Source organism: Carcharodon carcharias, chromosome 15 (assembly GCF_017639515.1).
Source record: "Carcharodon carcharias isolate sCarCar2 chromosome 15, sCarCar2.pri, whole genome shotgun sequence".
Classification (NCBI taxonomy): domain Eukaryota; kingdom Metazoa; phylum Chordata; class Chondrichthyes; order Lamniformes; family Lamnidae; genus Carcharodon; species Carcharodon carcharias.
In genome coordinates, this window is record NC_054481.1 from 37,949,953 (window position 1) to 37,964,833 (window position 14,881).

The 14,881-nt window shown below is 39.9% G+C and overlaps 1 protein-coding gene across 3 annotated transcripts in view; it reads right to left on the bottom strand.

Annotated features, from left to right (window-relative positions):
- Positions 1-9,751: 9,751 nt before the first annotated feature.
- Positions 9,752-14,881, bottom strand: part of LOC121287887 (protein tweety homolog 3-like) — a 196,651-nt gene continuing 191,521 nt past the window's right edge. For all 3 annotated transcript variants that reach the window (XM_041205899.1, XM_041205901.1, XM_041205900.1), the window contains one exon: positions 9,752-14,192. Coding sequence is in view for 1 of the 3 variants with exons in the window: in XM_041205900.1 (XP_041061834.1) it covers positions 14,127-14,192 (66 nt within the window). In the remaining 2 variants the exon portion in view is untranslated. The remainder of the gene's footprint in view (positions 14,193-14,881) is intronic.

Here is a 14,881-nt window from a genome sequence, read left to right on the forward strand (position 1 = left end):
CTTACCTTAATGCCACCATTGGCATGTCCTTTAGCCAGTCTCACTACCATTAACACTCCTTTGTCCTTTTGTCCATGACATCTTTGCCAATCTCTCCTTTGCCTCCACCTATCACTGGCCTTCTATCCAGCTTCAACTGTTTCACCCCCCTTAAACAGTATAAATTTCACCACATTTTTACTCCTCTTTAGCTCTGAAGAAGAGTCATACGGATTCAAAACGTTAACTCTGCCTTTCTCTCTACAGATGCCGTTAGACCTGCTGAGTTTTTCCAGCATTTTCTGTTTTAGTTGAGTAGATGCTGATGTCTGGGGAACCTAGAACACGAGGGCACAGTCTTAGGGTAAGGGGCTGATCATTTAGGACTGAGATGAAGAGAAATTACTTCACTCAAAGGGCAGTGAATCTTTGGAATTCTCAACCCCAAAGGATTGTGGTTGCTCCATTGTTGAATTCTACTTAAAGCGGAGATTGACAGATTTTTGGTTTCTCGGGGAATCAATGGATATGGGGAGCAGGCAGGCAAGTGGAGTTGAAGCTCAAGATCAGCCATGATCGTATTGAATGACAGACCAAGTTCAACGGGCCGTGTGGTCTACTCCAACTCCTATTTCTTATGATTTCCACAGTTTTTCTTGTCAAGAATTTTTGTTGATAGATGTTTGCAAACATCATTCAGCTTTCTGTGGTGGGATTAATGCTCTGTCAAATTGGTGTTTACAGATAGAATGGGCAATGAGGCTAAACTTTGTTCACTGGAAAATAATTTTCTCATTTTATTGTGTCTGCTGCCCTCTGCTGTCAGTTTGAAGCAATGGGCCCAGAAGCACATTTATTCAAAGCTTTAGAAAATGTTGAAGCACCTGAATCCTTCAAGAACAGGCATTGTTGTTGAATGTATACGAAACTGGTCTATATAAATAGATGTTAATTAGTTCAGCTGCTTCTCAACTTTTGATTTGCTGTAATATTACAAAATATTTGTACAAACCTTTGCCCTTGAGTTTGATTCAAGGCCAGACTACTGGTGCAAATTTCCTCTCTTGACTCAAAACGGGGGACTGAGATTGGTTCAAGCACTGACACCTACAACAATTCACTCAATGCCTTCCCTCCATTCTGAAACTTGATATTTTTATAACAACTTTCACTTAATGAACTGCATTAATGGGGAAGCATTGGGTACCAAGCAGGGAAAGTTAGGGAGACAATTGAAGGGAATGATCAGAATGATAAGTTTGAATGAAAAATGAGAAATGGCAAGGAGAAGGTTTATGAACAGAATTCCAGAGTATTGGGCAAGGGTGACACTATGTTTGCAGCAGAGAGGCAGCATATAGGTAAGAAATGGCAGAATAGCCTCAGGGCTTTTGATCATACCAGAAGTGAGCTTGTAGCTTAAGGGAGTGGAAGCCATTCAAGGTGAACTGGCTACACTGTGGCATTCAGCTATAGGATCAGGAGAGGGTAGTGCTTAGGGTTGCCAACCCTCCAAAATTGGCCTGGAATCTCCAGGAATTGAAGATCAGTCCCCAGGACACTGCTGTTCGCAATGGGCAAGGTACAGACCATACCCAAACAGCCTGCGCTTGCAAAACCCAAAACACAGTGTCCAACACTAAGTGTGATTCTATGGTTGGACAAAATTTGCTAAATAATCCTCAGTGTGCTAAGAATTATGCTGGCAACCAATTTAAGATTGTCAGTTGGGCTTGCAATGTGGCACATTTGCATATACTGGAAGCTACATACAAGGTCCTGTTCTTTGTAGACAGTAAAAACATGTGCACACATTGTACCTGTTTCAGCTAAACAAAATAAGTGACAGCCATTCACTGGTTCATTCCTCGGGGCAATGCCTTGACTAACTAGAGTCCAGCTGCCTGGTTTAAATTTCAAACAATGCTTGGCAGTTAACTGTTAGTCACCATTAACTGGTACATTCTCCATGGCAATACCTCTACCAATCAGAGTCCACTTGCCAACTAATCAGTACTCTCTTCTCAGCGTATAAAGTTGTTGCTTCCCCTGATTGGTATTCTTGCGATTGTCATGATGAGTGCAAGATGAAAAGCTACAACAAAATGTATTTTTTCAGCAGTATTTAGGTAATGAGCCCTTTCTGCTTTCCAACTGGCGTAGCAAAACTGAGCGTCACAAGGATGGATGTGTTGGTTGACTAATGACAAGCGTAGAGGCAAGAGATGTGATCTGATGAAACCTCCAGGAATATATTTAATCACAGTTGGCAACACTAGTAGTGCTATACAGGCGGATGAAAGAGGAGAGGTACCATTCCTCTCATAGGGACCCTGTTTCCTATTTTTAAAACCAGCTTTTTATCTTTTTTCTGTGCTTTATCTTGGGTTCCTGTAGTTCTGGTTGAATTCTTGATACAGCTTGTAGATCTTTGTCTGGCTAAACAATATCATGGGGAGCTACATTAACTATTGTCTCTACAATGTTCTGAAAGTGAAGGGAGCTTGTCAGGTTGAAACATCCCATTTGAATCTATGGTCATAAATTTCTACATTATACTTTCCAGCCTAGCCATTAAAATAGTTTTCATTAGGGACAAAAACAACTTTTGGCGGAGGTAGAGGGCATAGCTCAGGTTCTAAATGAATACCTGGCATCTGCCCACATCTGAGAAGAGAATGCTGCCAATGTGCAATGAAGCAGGAAGCGCTAGTAGTGAGTTTCTCTCCACAGATGCTGCTTGACCTGCTGAGTTTCTCAAGCTTTATATGTTCTTACTTCACGTCTCCAGCATCCGCAGTATTTTACTATTGTGTTGAGATTGTACTATATTGGATGGGATAAAATTAGGTATAGAAGGTATTTAAAAGGATGATAGCACTCAAAAGGAGAAGTCACTTGATAGGAACATGGGAAATAGAAGCAGGAGTAGGCTATTGGAAAGTCAAAATGCAATCCATCAGAGTCAGCATGGTTTTATGAAGAGTAAATTGTGGTTGACTAATTTGCTAGTGTTCTTTGAAGATTTGACAAGCAAAGTTGATAATGGGGATCCTGTAGATGTAGTATATCTAGACTTCCAGAAGGCCTTTGTTAAGGTGCTGCACAAAACATTAATACACAAGATAAGATCACACGGAGTTTGGGGTAATATATTAGCTTGGATAGAGGATTGGCTAACCAACAGAAAGCAGAGAGTCAGGATAAATGGCTCTTTTTCTGGATGGCAAGCTGTAACTATTGGGGTGCCACAGGGTTCGGTCCTTGGTCCCCAACTATTTACAATCTATATTAATGACTTGGATTCAGGGATAGAAGGTATATAGCTAAATTTGCAGATGACACCAAAATAGGTGGGAAAGTAAGTTGTAATGAAGAAATGAGAAATTTACAAATGGATATGGACAGGTTAGGTGAATGGGCCAAAATTTGGCAGATGGAGTTTAACGTGGATAAGTGTGAGGTTATCCATTTTGGTCAGAAGAATAAAAAGGTGACTTATTATTTAAATGGAGAGAAACTTCAGAATGCTTCAGTGCAGAGGGATCTGGGCGTGCATGAATCGCTGAAAGCCAGTATGCAGTTACAGCAGGTAATAAGGAAGGCAAATGGAATTTTGGCATTTACTGCTAAAGGAATAGAATATAAAAATAGGGAAGTGTTGTTGCAACTGTACAAGGCATTGGTGAGACCGCACCTGGAGTACTGTGCACAGTTTTGGTCCCCTTACTTGAGGAAGGATGTAGTTGCATTGGAGGCGGTTCTGAGGAGGTTCACTAGATTGATTCCAGAGATGTGGAGGCTTGTCTTATGAGGAGAGATCGAGCAGTTTAGGCCTATACTCGCTAGAGTTTAGAAGGATGAGAGGAGATCTAATTGAGGTATATAAGATGCTAAAGGGGATAGACAAAGTAGACGTGGAGCAGATGTTTCCCCTTGTGGGGCATTCTATTATGAGAGGCCATAGTTTTAGGCTAAGGGGTGGTAGATTTAAATCAGAGATGAGGAGGAATTACTTTTCTCAAAGGGTCGTGAATCTGTGGAATTCACTACCTCAGAATGCAGTGGGTGCCGGGACGCTGAATAAATTTAAGGGGGAGGTAGACAGATTTTTAATTAGTAATGGGCTGCAAGGTTATGGGGAGAGGTCGGGAAATTGGAGTTGAGGCCAAAATGAAATCAGCCATGATCGTATTGAATGGTGGGGCAGGCTCAGGGAGCTGAATTGCCTACTCCTGTTCCAAGTTCTTATGTTCTATTCGGCCCGTCAATCCTGCTCCACCATTCAAACAGATCATGGAAGATCATCCACCTCTTACACCATCTTTCCCACCACCTCCATTTCCCTCGATGTCATTCCAAGGAACAGCTCCTGGGTTACTGAGGAAGGGATGGAAATTGCTGGACCCTGGCCACAATCTTCAATCTCCTCCGACATGGGAGTGGTGCCAGAGAACTAGAGAATTGCAAATCTTGCATCCTGATTCCAAAAGAGGGAGGGATAAGAGTGGTCAGGAAAACGTGGAGACAATAACTCAGGCACTTGGAAAATTATGGCCTAATTGTATCAGCATTGGTTTGTTATAAGCAAACCGTGTTTGACTAACTTGGCGGAGAGGGTTGATGAGAATCATGTGGCAGTTGCACATATATGGACTTACAGAAAGTGTTTGGCAAAATGCCATGTGACAACTTCATATGCAAAATCAAAACCCTTGGGATTAAAAGTTTCAGTGGCAACATGGATATGAAGATAGCTGCAAGATGGAAAACAGAGTAGACTCAAGAGAAGTATACAATACTGTTCCCCAGGGGCCAGTATTATGATCACTGCTTTTTTGATATATATGAATTAATTTTGTTATGATCGTTGGCCAGACCCCAGTGCGGAGAGATCTGGTTTGGGACCAATAATGTTTTGTTTAAAGTTGACAAAGTTTGAGATTCAAGATGCTTTCTATGCAAATAAAACTACAAGATTTCATGGGTTTTGAACAAACAAAAATAAACTTTACTATACAGGCTCAGAAAGATAAAACAATTTACAATATCTATTGTATACTCTAATATTCAGGTATGAGGTACATGTGAATTAACAGGCAAACTGTGGTTGGATGCAACACATTGCACAATGAATAACAGATGTGACCCAACCCGATTCCATGGATTTCTCAACAATTCACCCAGACATTTATCATACTGTGAGCCAACCAATCTCAGTGAAATTTTGTCCTCCTCACAAGAGTTTCCAATCTCCACCTTTGAGAAGCTTAGACATAATACTGTATATATGTACATAATTACAAGTAGTTAATAAATGCTTACTGTTAAACTATACAAGACTCAGAACCTCATCTTGAGACCTACCAAATTACACACATCTTATAGCAACCCTAACTTACATGGCCACAATGCCGTGTTCCTTCTGAGTTCTCCCCTCCATTTCTTCACAATCATTTTGGTGATAAGAACATAAGAAATAGGAGCAGGAGTAGGCCATTCGTCCCCTCAATCCTACCCCACCATTCAATGAGATCATTGCTGATCTACCCCAGGCCTGAGCTCCTCTTTCGTGCCAGCTCCTCATAGCCCTCAACTCCCCAATATTTCAAAAATTTATCTACCTCCTCATTAAATACTTTCAGTGATCCAACCTCCACAACTCTCTTGGGTAGAGATTTCCAGACATTTACTACCCTCTGGGAGAAGAAGTTCCTTTGCATCTCAGTTTTAAATGAGTGTCCCCTTATTCTGCAACAATGTCACCCGCTAGTGGAAACATCTTCTCAATACCTACCCTTTCAAGCCCCCTCAGAATCTTGTACATTTCAATAAGATCATCCCTCATTCCTTTAAACTCTAATCAATAAAGGCCTAACCTGTTTAGCCATTCTTGACAAGTCAACCTCTTCATCCCAGGAATCAGCCTAGTGAATCTCTTTTGAACTGCCTCCAATGCCAGTATATCCTTTCTTAAATATGGGGACAAAAACTGTACACAGTACTCCAGGTGCGGCCTCACCCACACCCTGTACAGTTGTAACAAGGCTTCCCTATTGTTAAATTCCAGCCCCCTAGTAATACAGGTCAAAATTCCATTTGCCTTCTTAATTACTTGCTGCACCTGCATGCTAACTTTTTGTATTTCATGCACTAGAACACCCGGATCCTTCCGTGCTGCACTTTTTTGGAGTCTCTCTCCATTTAAATAATATCTGCGTTTTGATTCTTCCTACCAAAGTTCATGACCTCACACTTTCCTACATTAAACTCCATCTGCTAAGTTTTTGCCCACTCACTCAACCTATCTGTATACTCTTGCAGATTCCTTAAGTCCTCATCACAACATGCCCTTCTACCTATTTTTGTGTCATCAGCAAATTTGGATACATTACACTTTGTCCCCTCCTCCAAGTCATTAATATCGGTAGTAAATAATGGAGGCCTTAGGATTGATCCTTGTGACACTCCACTAATTACGTCTTTCCAATCTGAAAAAGACCCATTAATCCCAATTCTGTCTTGTGTGTGTTAACCAATCCTCAGTCCATGCTAATACATTAACCCCAATACCGTGAGCTCCTGTTTTGAACCCCAATACTGTGAGCTCCTGTCTTGTGCAATAACCTTTTATGTGGCACCTTGTCGAATGCCTTCTGGGAATCCAAATACATTACATTTACTGGTTCCCCTTTATCAACTCTGCATGTTATATCCTCAAAGAACTCTAGCAAATTTGTCAAATATGATTTCCCTTTCACAAAACCATGTTGACTCTGTTTGATTGTGTTAAACTTTTCTAAATTTATTGCTACTTCAACCTTAATAATGGACTCCGGCACTCTCCCAACAACAGATGTTAGGCTGACTGGCCTAATAGTTTCCTGCTTTTTGTCACCCTCCCTATTTAAACAGGGGTGTTACATTAAAGGTTTTGCAATCCGTAGGGACCCTCCCAGAAGCCAGTGAGTGCTGGAATATTTTGACCAATACCTCCACATCTCTGTAGCCACTTCCTACAATTCCCTTGGATGCGGGCTATCAGGTCCTGGTGACTTGTCTGCCTTTAGTCCCATTAGTTTGTCAAATACTTTGTCCCTCGTGATAGAGACTGTTATAAGATCTTTCCTCCCATTAGTTTCTTGCTTATCTGATATCTTTGGGATTTTATAGTGTCCTCCACCGTGAAAACCGATGCAAAATATTGGTTTAAATTATGTCATTTCCCTGTTATCAATTCTCCAGTTGCATCTTCCAAGGGTCCCATATTCACTTTAGCTACTCTCTTTTTATATACTCATAGAAGCTCTTGCTGATTGTTTTTATATTTCCTGCCAATTTAATTTCATTATCAATTTTCTCCCTCTTTTTTAGCTTTTTAGCCATTCGCTGCTGGTTCCTAAAAAATTTCCAATCCTCTGGCCTACCACTAGTTTTCACCGCTTTGTCTGTTTTTGTTTGGATACTCTCTTTGACCACCTTTGTCAACCACGGATGGTTCATCCTTCTCATTGAGTCCTTCTTTTTGACCGGGATAAATATTTGCTGAGTGTTATGAAATATCTACTTAAATGTCTGTCACTGCTCATCCACTGACCTTCCCCTTAATTTATTTTCCCAGCCCACTTTAGACAACTCTTCCTTCATACCTCTGTAATTGCCCCTATTGAAGTTGAGGACACCGGTTTGAGACCAGAGTTGCTCAGCCTCAAACTAAATTTGATGGTTTCTTTATATTTATTCATGCAGCTTTGATCTCCAAAATGAAGAAAAGTTGTAACTCCTCTCAGATGACACTAAAGTGCGCAAACAAGAAAAAAAATGTTTTGAAACAGATGAATCTTTCTTGGATTGAGTTTATAATTCTGGGGTAGAATTTTCCCCCCGTTGCGGGGGGGGGGGGGGGGGGGGGGGGGGGTTGTGCGGAAGCGGGCGCAGACCTGATTGGGTCTGTGTCGCCATTTTACATGGGTGGGCCGATTAAGGCCCGCCCAGCGTAATGGACACAGAGGTCCCTCAGGGAGATTAGTTTTAAGTTTTAACAGTTCAATAAAGCATTGAAAATATTTTTATGACATCCCCTCATGTGAAACAGTCACATGAGCTGGGTCATGTGCATTAATTGCAATAAAAATTTTTGTCAAAATTTAAAATCATTCACAAAACCTCATCCCACCCATGGATGAGGTTCCATGAAAAATGCGAAGGCCGCCTGGGCTCTTCGCCTGCCCCACAACATTAAGGTTGGACGGGCAGCTCCATTAACCATTTTAATTGTTAGTTAATAGGTCATTTTACAGTTCAGCGGGTACACAGCCAACTCGGCTGCACGCCTGCCGAACTGGAAATCTAAACGATGTGCGGGGACATTGGGACACACGCCCGACCTCACCCTGCGTCATTTTATGCCTCGGCGAACGGGCCCCATCCCCCGCTCGCCGAGCCAAAGATTCTCCCCCTGGAATCAAACTGGATTGGGTTAAAATGGAATCAAAGCTGGAATATAAAAGGTAAAAGTACAGCAGCCTAGACCTTGTGATCAGTAATGAAGCAGAGATGTACGCCACTGACTGAATGTTACCGTTTTCATTGGCTGTACTGGGGACTTGCTCTCCCAGCTGTGATGCGGATCCATCAAGTAGGGAGGTTTTGTGGCCAAATTCTAATGAAACACCACTCACAAGCTAAAGATACACCTGCCTTCACCTCGTGTTTTTTTTTTGGGGGGGGTGGGGTGGGGGTGCAGGTGTGATCAGAATTGGGAGTGCTGGGGTGGGTGGGAGGGACAGGGAATGTTAGCGTTTTGACACTCCTCCTGATTGGAAGGACTGCACCCCCAGCAGGCTCAACATCTGTAAGGAGAATCCCTAACAAAGACAATGTAAATATTGAGGTAAGTACCGGGTCAACAGCCCAAGTTTACATGTTGACAGGTCGCAGTGGGATCAGCAGCGTGTGCTCCCCCCAGAGCCATTTCTTGCAATCTTCAATTTTTGGGTTCCAGGCTAAGAGGGTTCCCTTTAAGTTGTGGTTCCATTGTGGCCCCTAATAGCAGCGAACATCTCAGCATTCACCGCTATCAGGACTGCAAGATCCCAGCCATTGTTTTGCATGGGCTGCTGCCTCTAGTTTTAATCATACTTAAAAAGATGAAATGCTGGAAGAAGAGATTCTTAACATATTTCCACCCCACTTGTGTTTGAGGCCAGGTGAATCAATATGAACTTGCATCACTTAAGCTCAATTTGCTCATGCATAAAGACTGATTGGATGAATGGGTCTTTGAGGCAGTATATTCCTCCCATAGAGCAGCAGGAATGAATAAAAAAATAGGCTGGCTATATGATACTGCTGACATGGCTGGTGTTTAGTGGCCATTCTTAGTTGAGAAGGTAGTGGTGGGCCTCACTGAACTGCTGCAGTCCATGTGGTGAAGCTGCTCCCACAATGTTTTGAAGCAAAAGAGAGCCAGGATTTTGACCCAGTGTTTTTTATTGTCATTCTTTCACGTTCAAAATGGAAATGCTGTGTGATTTGGAGGGGAACTTGAAGCTGATGGTGTCTGCCTGCAGCTACTGCCCTTGTCCTTCTGGTTGGTGGAGGTCTCAGGTTTCGGAGGTGCTGTCAAAGAAGCAGAAATGAAGCCAGATGCCAGCCCGCTGAGATGTTCTGCCATTTTCCAAGACGAGCATCTGCCTAAATCAAATAATTTTATTAATATGGGGATGTTGCACCTGTGTTGAGGCCAGAAGAAATGACAGATGTACAACTGGCAAGTCCAACAAACTTTATTAGTTTCATTTTGAAAACATTGAGTTCAAGCTCATGAAAACCACAGGTTTGACATTTACAACATTTTACTCATTGGAAAAAAAGATCTTCTTTTAAAATGTTATAAATCTATTAAGAGCTAGAGCAATTTTTAGCAAAAATAATAAAAAGAGCAATAGTACACAGGATCATTCATAATTTCTTTTAATCAAAAAAAAATGCTGTTTTAAAAACAGGCTCCACAAAGCTACACTAGTACTAGATACTACAATTACCAGTTATAAGTTACATATTAAGTAAAAATTGAAGCAGTATGTTACACAACAAATAATTTGAAATGGTTAAAAAAAGTGCATTAAGAGGCAAATTACATTTCACCAATCAATGCCCATTGTTCGTGCAAGAGATATTCATTTGTGGATATAGCTTTCTACAAATGATAAAATTTCTATTAAAACACTTAAGGATTGTCACACTAATACAACAGAGTAACTCTGGTTCACAATGTAACTAAATAGATTATACAGGACTCAACATTTTACGTTTCAAAATTTTCACCTGCCAGCATTTTCCAATAGTTTCAAATATTGGCAAACTACATCTGAAATCAAGTTCCAGATCAATTTTGTTGGAACTGCAATCATTTAACCTGCTGAATGAAACTAAAAATTGATTTAGATTACTATTCTTTTTTTAAAAAAAGGGAGTTTAATGTAAACAAAAATGAGTTTTGCTGCTGAGAGGAAAGGCAAGAAAGTTGGAACAGGCTCCATGTGAAATGTGGCTGCATTTGGGACAAAGCTTTTGGGGTTAAGCTTACAAATCAATACTATGTAAATAGGTTGTGTGTAATAATCACTTTGTACAAATGTTTCAAATACCACCCACTGCTGCAATGGCAGCTATCACATTCAGTGTGGCTACTGAGCAAAATGTCACTCAATAAAGGCACCTCATGTCATTACTCAACCTCACAGGTATAAAGACCACTTCAACAAGCCTGAGCTGCCTTTTGCTCCACCAATTCCAATCTCCCATCAGCAGTTAACCTTAAGACCTTCTCGAAATAGACACTTTTATTAAACAAACCTATTATTTTAATCTCACCTTTTGAACAGTGAGTTGAGGAGAAAATATATCTAAATGTAGGGCAAACAGCCACAGATCTTGTGAGTTTTGTTGCTAATTTCCATAGAGCCTTGGTCATAAAGTAACCTGTTCATTTGAAATGGTTTTTTGGCAAAAAATGCTGGTTGGAAATTCAAACATCTATCAGTACTTGAGTCCCCATGCTAGCAAGAGAATACATTAAGTACTACATAAAGAGAGTGGCACTACAAGGTTAAATCTGCAGTGCCTCGGAAATTCACAGCAAATATCTTACAATCACCACAAGGTCTAGTTTGATGGTCAATTTTACACCCAAGTGTGTCCAGCATTCACATTTTCAAGGTTGCATGGTTGGTTATGTGCTTTCCAAGGTGTAAAAAGATAAAACTGTGGAAACCCACATGTCACAGAATTAAAACGACATTGTGCTTCTGAAAACGATCAAGAATAGGTGCATACTTGCAGCTGAATACACCAATCTTCTTTTGATTATCCTGCAGAGAACAGTCAGGCTCAGCGACACCTGAATGAAGTGGAGAACATGTCCACTTTTTGCTCGATGGACAGAACTTCCAAAAAAATTAAGGTTTTATAAACCCTGCTGGCAACACAGTGCTTACTAAATTCAAGCTCGACCTCCATAATTCCCTTCCCCAACTTCCAAGTAATATATAACCACTACATTTCATGTGATGAACAGTAAAAACAGGTTTGGTTTGACTTTTACCTATTGTAAATTTAGATGTTTGTTTTTGTAGTGAAGAATTTATGTCTTGCTGCTGCAGGATGTGGCTCAGTTTTTTTTTGAAGCACAATTTGAGTGTGTCACTGTACTTGAGGGCAAGGATCAATGCTTTAGGGAATATTTGTATGTAACCATTCAGCTTTAGAAAAGCTGAATCAGACCACAACACGGATATCTATTTGGAACTACGCTGGTCGGTGGTATGTTAGGCAAAGCTGTACCTTGTTAGAGAATTGGGAGTGAAACATGTCTAAACTGAAGTGGGATCATTTCAACATAAAAATGTAAAAATGTGGTTGTAGATCGGTGAAAACTAGTTTCTGTATTCAATAAGTTGAACAATGCATGTTTTGTGTTTTGGGAGCTTCAATTCCAGATTTCACTTTGGTGTATAATGGCTGGTGCATAACAGTTTTATCCATCAATTAATTGAGTGTATTACCGTATTTACCATATTACCAGAGAAACGTTCCACTATAGAGATTGCAAAAAAAAAATACTGTAATAGACCTAGACATGAAGTGGTTAAACATAGTTTAATTTGTCACAAGTTGTTGAAACAATTCTTCCCAAAAAAGTTCTAAAAATTCCAGTATTCATTTTATTCATGCTAGCATATGGAGCAACCATTCCTACTTTATTTTATCTCAGAACTGAATCCACTGTTTGTTGGAAAGGTAACAGCAGCGCTATGGTTTTCAAGTATAGACTGTTTGTTGGGATGTGTTATTTAGATATTAGGAGCAAAAAGTCAGATTTTCTTGCAGTTGCGGTGGGATAGCATTAGAGTCAATTCATACTTCTCACAAGAACATATTAAACATGGACTGGGATGAGGGGTTAGGCCTTTGGAATGTTTCATCAGGTTTAAGTGGAATCTGTGGCATATTATTGCTCAGCTGCTAGGTATAGAGAAGTAAAAAGTGAACAAATTGGACGATTTTGTTTGAAAGCATCTTGCCTAAAATTTGAGCACTTTAATTTCAAACTTTCTCTGGACACTAAACAAAATCGCTCAAACTCGATCAAAGTTGGAATGTTTCTATTTGAATCTGAATGACAGAACTGCCATATTGTGTTCTATAAATAGTTGATTAGATTGTTAAACAGCACCATCGTTACAAATCAGTAGAAACATTGAACGCTGGATTGTCACGATTCAGGCTTGTGGTTACTTTTTCTTTCAAGACAGCAATAATGAGTGAGGAAGAAAAATTTTGACGGTTTTAATTTACCTAGCTGATAAAAGTAAGTAAATAATTCTACTAAATTCTACTACTTAAACCTTGTGATAATAGTCCACAAAACTGAGTCTTACAGGAAAATGCAGCTATTCTATAATCTGCAAGGATGCTATAACCTCAAGTGGTTAGATGCATTGATATGTTTCCAGTAATGTACAACTTTGAGCCAATTAAACTCACTTAAATCAGATAAACTGATATATAAAAATGCCTGTACAGGTCAAAGCATGAGAAATTGCACCTCAAATAAAATTAAAACAAAATGGAAGCAAAACTACAGTAGGTACTGTGTAATACTGTGATGCAATTTAAAAAAAATACAAAAAAAGTACTGGAAGGATCTGATGTGCAACAGATTAAAACATTTGCCAAGCAATACTGAAAACATGCACCTGTCAGGACTGGAAATTTTCTGATGTAATTTTTTTAATCTTAAGCAGTTTCTAATCCAGAAGTTACAACACATGCATTTCCAGTGATAACTAGAATCGGATTAACCACACTGATTGCTGGTTAGCTACCTAAGTTCGCGGGCTTTCAGAATTGATTTAGTGCATTTTCCCAATATTTACACAATATTTCTGTGGCAATATATACCTTTATCACAGATAAAACACCCCCCTAATATTCAACTTAAAGTGGTTAAAAGTGATATCACAACCATAGCAAACTTAAAAGACCACAGGCTTCACCATGAACTCAGTAAAGTCTTTCCACATTTCTATCCCTAAAATCTTAGGGATGCCACAATACTTTTTGAGTTTGTGACAATCAGAAACAATTGCACTGCATTCTGATAATATTTTGGCATCCCATCTTTGTGAACTTATCCAGATAAATACAAACTTTGTTTTAATCTGAATCATTGTTTATTGATCTACAGCAATTGATGCATTTTACAATTATTACATCATGAAAACCAACCGATACAATTATCGTGGTTTTCTTCATATGGTGATAGACTGGCGCACCTATATATCCTGACATCCCTGTTGCAATGTAGAAATGAGAGAACATTAAATTGGAGCAAACTGGAATTATGTAAAACGTGATATTAGGACTGAAAAGGTTGTGCAGCATCTACAGATGTGACAATACACATCCCCAAAGCATTCATACCACAATTTACTTTGGCAGAATTACTCATTTCTAGTAATCACTAATCTACCTATTGCTGTACAACTGATAGAATAGTGTTGCTCTCATTAAGTTAGTTTAACTGTATTAGTGGCATTGGACAAGCGGAAGTTCCAGTTTTTTCCTTTTCTCCTTAAGTCTTAGTGGATGCTGTTGGTTTCAGGCCTGTTTGTGGCGAGGTATTTGGCTCTCATGCTGTTCGAGTACTGTGAGGAAATAGGAGGCATCAGGTTAGCAAGATATATTAAATTTGCACACAATTATTTAATAAGCTACATCATCTTTACTAAAAGACTTATTTCCCTCAATTTTCCATTTCACACTTGTGTAAATAGCGCGATTGAAAGAAATAATTACCCAGCTTCAGTGAAGCATTATTCTTAACCTCGCCTTGATTTCAATTATGATGTGGCAGCCATAATATTCAAGTTGAACTCATTACATTTGCAGAGGGGTAACCTTCACAAATGTTGGAAGAGATGGATTTATGCAACCAGGAGGCTGGGATATTAAAAGGCTGGTCAAACAAAAACCTTCAGCAACACGAAACTGTATTTAGTGCCATCATGCTCATTAAAATGGACAGTCATGGTGGGAGGGTGTGTTAGAAGTTTGCTTTGGAGAGGAGGTTGAACAAGTTTGTCATTCATTTCCTCAGAAACACAGAGAACTAGTGCTGACTGCCTTGGATTGCTCGCATTGGCGACCTGCCCCAGAACTTGGTGTTAGCTTTTACATACCCACACTATGAGTGGGTACTGGCACCTTTGTAGCACAATGAGTGCATGCATGGTTTGGGGGGGGGTGGGTGGATGCAGGAAGGCAAGAGAAGAATTGCATTTCCACATGAACAAACCGGAATTGTTTTTAAATCAACAATCTTTTCTGCCTTTAA